The 4,737-nt window shown below is 35.8% G+C and overlaps 1 protein-coding gene across 1 annotated transcript; it reads left to right on the forward strand.

The window, feature by feature from the left end:
* Positions 1-2,289: 2,289 nt before the first annotated feature.
* Positions 2,290-3,953, forward strand: LOC141440355 (density-regulated protein homolog). Its single transcript, XM_074104862.1, is given in 5 exon segments — positions 2,290-2,611; positions 2,744-2,872; positions 2,875-2,913; positions 3,215-3,354; positions 3,828-3,953. Coding segments are annotated over 5 exon segments (531 nt in total). The 5' UTR covers positions 2,290-2,433; the 3' UTR covers positions 3,873-3,953.
* Positions 3,954-4,737: the final 784 nt, after the last annotated feature.

Below are 4,737 nucleotides of genomic sequence, written 5' to 3' on the forward strand. Positions count from 1 at the left end.
CTTCTTTTCTTCTCCGTAATAAAATTTATCTGCCCGCAAATTCTATTAAACACTGGGATATAGGAAAAAATAAAATAACTCACAGTTGCTTCCTCAAAATCGATACATTTACCAATTGCTTCACTTTTCATGCGCTTTTTTGTCATCAAAGCTCGTCTTTTCTTAACAATTGTCCATAGACCGCTGGAATCGCTGCGGTACTCCGTCGTCCTCTGAAGCGATAGCTAAAACATAAAAAGTACACCGACCGCGCCTAACTCCACCACTTGTGGGGACTGTAACTAGGTAAGAGCTTAGGTACTGGGGATCAACGCGCGTGACTTTAAACTTAGTTCAAAATAAACAACTTCTTCATCATTTGGATTTATTTCAGAACTTAAAAATACATTTACATAGCATAGCACCAGCCGCTTAGGCTATCGGGAGCAATCTGCGCTCCGGCATGTATACCGCTGTCAAACTGTTCAGTTTTAAAGTATATATTCCTACAGTAACATCATATATATAAACCTATCACCTATCAGTTGCTAGATAAAACTAACATCTAAGGTGCCAGCCAGTGGTCATACAGCACTAGTTCCTACAGTAATCCAGTACCACTGAATTTTTTTTTGAATTTTTTAATGTACTTTTTTGTCAGCATAGTTTACATATATATCCTGCAAAATTACCTACAGCTTTCTAGCATTGATAGTCAGAAAAGCGCGAAAAGGACAGGACAGACAGACAGTCAGGAGACGAAAGCGTCGAAACTATAAGGGTTCCGTTTTTGCCATTTTGGCTCGGAACCCTAAAAATCTAGTGTTGGTCTTATGAAATTTTTACAGATTACGTACAAAAAAATGTTGTTATTGCTACCAATCCTACCAAAATTGACAGATCGCGGTAAAAATATCAACTGTATATACTACTAACTCTGCCAAATAAAGTAAATTCTTAATTTTTAAGAATTGATTGATTACATTCAAGAATGCAAATTTCATTTTATGATAGTTTAGTAGAGAACATTTTGAGTTGATTTCCTTTTTTTGTTATTTAAAAGAGAGTGACAGCTAAAAGAACATCTTATCAAATCATAGTACTTATGCTAATAAAAAGTTTAGGATTTTTTTATCCCGAAAATTAAAGGAAAAATGTGGTTACTCTACTTGTAATACCTTCGATGGGGCTCAGTCACGTTTTAAACAGCACAAGCTTTAAAATTCAGCAAAAACCAGTACAATTCCCTTCGATTTTCATATAGCCAGTGGTTTTATTTGAGACACCTCTTAAAAAAAATACTCGGTTTGTGTCGTAAATCAAGACAATTTTAGTATTTAACATAATGCAACTTTATGCCTTTTATGTACTAAAAATATAAAACGTTAGGTAAAGACGTAAAATAAGGATTTATTGACACTTTTGTCTAAAAATCGTGCTAACTAGCCCCGTGCTACGGTATATATTTCAAACTATGTACTATTGAAGAACCGTCGACCGATCAAAAACTTAGGTCTTTTGAGATAATTCAGCCATTCGTAAAAAGATGTTATAACGCTACACGGGGAATAAAATTGATCAGATTTCTCGTCTCCGAAAGCCCCTATGCAGGTTAGGGGTTACTGCACTGCACGTATACCTTAACCACTTGTCTGTTTGCCACCATCTTTGTATTAGAAAATAGTAGTATAGGTAGTTCCACCAGAGTTGAGGTCACGCACACAAGAACATGTCGTGTAATGACAGCAGGATTTTGACATTTACTCATTCATTCTCCTTTTGTGGAATCAGTTATTTTTGTAGTTGTGTGTGTAATCATTCAGCGTTGCGGCTTGCCGTAACAGTATGCTGAGTGGGGTCCACTTTATACTATTCGATGTTATTTTATTTTGTTCTCTCCATGTAATGTATTTTTATGTGTATCGAATATGTGTAAATAAATGTTTCTCTCTCTCTCTCTCATTCACTTCAACTCTGGCGGAACCTCGGCGGAACTACCTACTTTAGTTTTCATCAGTGTGTTTGTATAGACTTAATCCTATCACACACTCAAAAAAAATACTTTAATTCGGTGATACCAGACTTCTCTTCAGATGTAGCTAATTTTTTGGCTGCATTTTACTGAAGGTTATAATAATGATACCCAGGACAGACATTTTTGAATTTTAGTTATAGGGAAAAACCATAATGGATAAGATAAGATTTAATTTAAATGATAGAAATCACCTGTAAAATATGCTAAAATTGCATGAAAACGGAAACGTTGTTTCCGAACGAAGTGCCTTCTGTCAAAACCGAAAAACGCTGTCAGTCAGCTGTCTGTCTGTCACTGGTGGACAAGTAATGGTTTCTTTCAACATACCGACTGACCGACCGAGAAGATATTACAATACTCGCCGAAATAATATGTTACACATTTTTAGAAGTGATAACTGAGACTTAATTATTATAATTATGGCGGATAGAGATCTTTCTATGGGACCTCGTGAAGGAGTTACATACCCAGTAAGGGTGCAGTACTGTGGAAATTGTTCGATGCCGATAGAATACTGCGAGTATTACCCTGAATACGATAAATGCAAGCAATGGTTGGAAAAGAACTTGCCAACCGAATTTGAAAAAGTCAAGATAGGTATGTTTTGAGATTTGTGTAATTATGATAAGGTTATAATTCCATCATATTAGATTATCTACTTTTAAGTGTACGTCAAACGTAAATGTCTTAGCCTAGTGTTAGTATTGCCTCATTTCCATATTATTTCAGATGAGGAAGAGAATGCTGGTGGTGAAGAGGAGAAAAAAAGACAAAAACGTGGAGGCAAGGGTATGCTCAAATCTAAAAAGAAAGAGGATGTTCCTAAGCTCGTGCAGGTCTCCCGGGCTCCGCGCGGCAAGAAAAATCTGTCACTGTTGTCTCTGGGCTGAGCACCTTTGGTATGTGGTATTGTTATTTCTCAATGCACCTGTACAATTCATAAAATGAGCAGAAACCAAGATTTAACCGAAATAAATGAGTCAAACAAGGAGTTTTTAAAGCTATCTAAACCTTTTCTTGGACAGTGGTGTTGTTTTTTATATAAGGGGTCTGTATAATAAAATTATGGACTTTTTGTTATATTCCTTAGTCTGAAAAAAATTTGCTATGCCAAATGTAAATATAAAATAATGTGTGCACTTGATCTATTCATATCTCAAGTATACTTTCGATCAAGTTTACTTTTTATTAAATTTACAGATATTGACCTGAAAGTGGCAGCAAAGTTTTTTGGCACAAAGTTTGCTTGTGGGTCGTCAGTGACTGGAGATGATGAGATTGTTATTCAAGGAGACGTAAAGGATGACCTGTTCGACATTATACCAGAGAAGTGGCCTGAGGTAATTTTTTAGTTTATATAAGTAAAAAGTATTTTAATTTTCTGGGTTGCAAACTAGTGGCACTGATCTAGCAAGCCCAACTTCTAGAAAAAGCCCAGCAAAGTATGGTGATAAAAGTGAGTGAGACTCTTGATTAAGAGAAACATATCAGTTGTTTTTCAAACTTAGAACAAACTCTAATTAAGCAATTGCTTAAAGCATCATATCTTGGGAGCACCCTAAACAATAAACAGCACCAAATAAATATGATTCAAATTATTTCTAAGACCAGTAATAGTTTTCTTGTTAATTGGGGGTTCGGATTAGGGATGCGGGGGATGCCACAGTTGTGGATTGCTTAGTTAGGGCATCAAGTAGTTTTAAAACTAGTACTTAACAAACTCCATGAAAGAAATGGCAACTAGACCTCTAAGTAAACATGACGATTTTAAAAACATTTGAATGATTACTCTTATCTTTTTTTATGTTTACAGATTGATGAGGATAGTATTGAAGATTTGGGTGACCAGAAGAGATAGTCACAATCAAGGGTATAAAATGATGACATGAAATAAAGGGTATTATTCCTTTGTCAATGTGAGCCATTTATGACAAAGATTTGGAATGCTCTGTCTTTGTTGCTAAGATTTATCATATTGACAAAGGAATAGAGCACTTTCGTCTAAAATTACTTTATTTATGAGCTACTGCTAATAAAATGAAAGAAAAAATATTTTGTATTATTTTTCACACCTCATTGCTCCTCTATCCTTCCTTTTTTTTTAATCTTATATTTTGACGAGGCTTTAGTACACTAAATGTGACTATGCCAGCCTCATGGGGAGCCTCAGATACATGTTACACTCCCTTGTGCCGAAACCTAGTCTCTGGATGGAAAGGCCTGTCTGCTTCTTCTGAAAGTGGTTGACTCCGAATCGCATTTACACTTCCATTCAACAGATCCATACCATCCAGATATCTGTTTCTGGTGTTCTTATTCTGGTCACATTCCAGAAGAAAATGAAGGAGGTCTTCAGTCTTATTACAACCTATACACAATCAAATTTAGGAAATAATTTAGTGGAATGTGACCAGACCGCACACGAAAAGCAAGGACAAGTAGTTCCCTGGGAAGGCTGGCACAATCAAATCAGGGTACCTTGTACACTGTTCTGAATATTATTATACAAAATGCCCTTTGTTTCAGGTACTTGTTAAACACTATTTGCCATTGTCACCCATTGTTCATTACACTGCCTTGGCTAAATACATCAATTCTATACCGTAAGGTTTACTTACATCCAATCTCAACCCCTCTTGAAACTGCCATGTTAGCTAATCTATCAGCTTGCTCATTACCAGCTATGCCCACATTACTTACTAATATTATAAAAGCGAAAGTAA

The sequence above is a fragment of the Choristoneura fumiferana genome, chromosome 22 (genome assembly GCF_025370935.1).
Source record: "Choristoneura fumiferana chromosome 22, NRCan_CFum_1, whole genome shotgun sequence".
Taxonomy (NCBI): Eukaryota; Metazoa; Arthropoda; class Insecta; order Lepidoptera; family Tortricidae; genus Choristoneura; species Choristoneura fumiferana.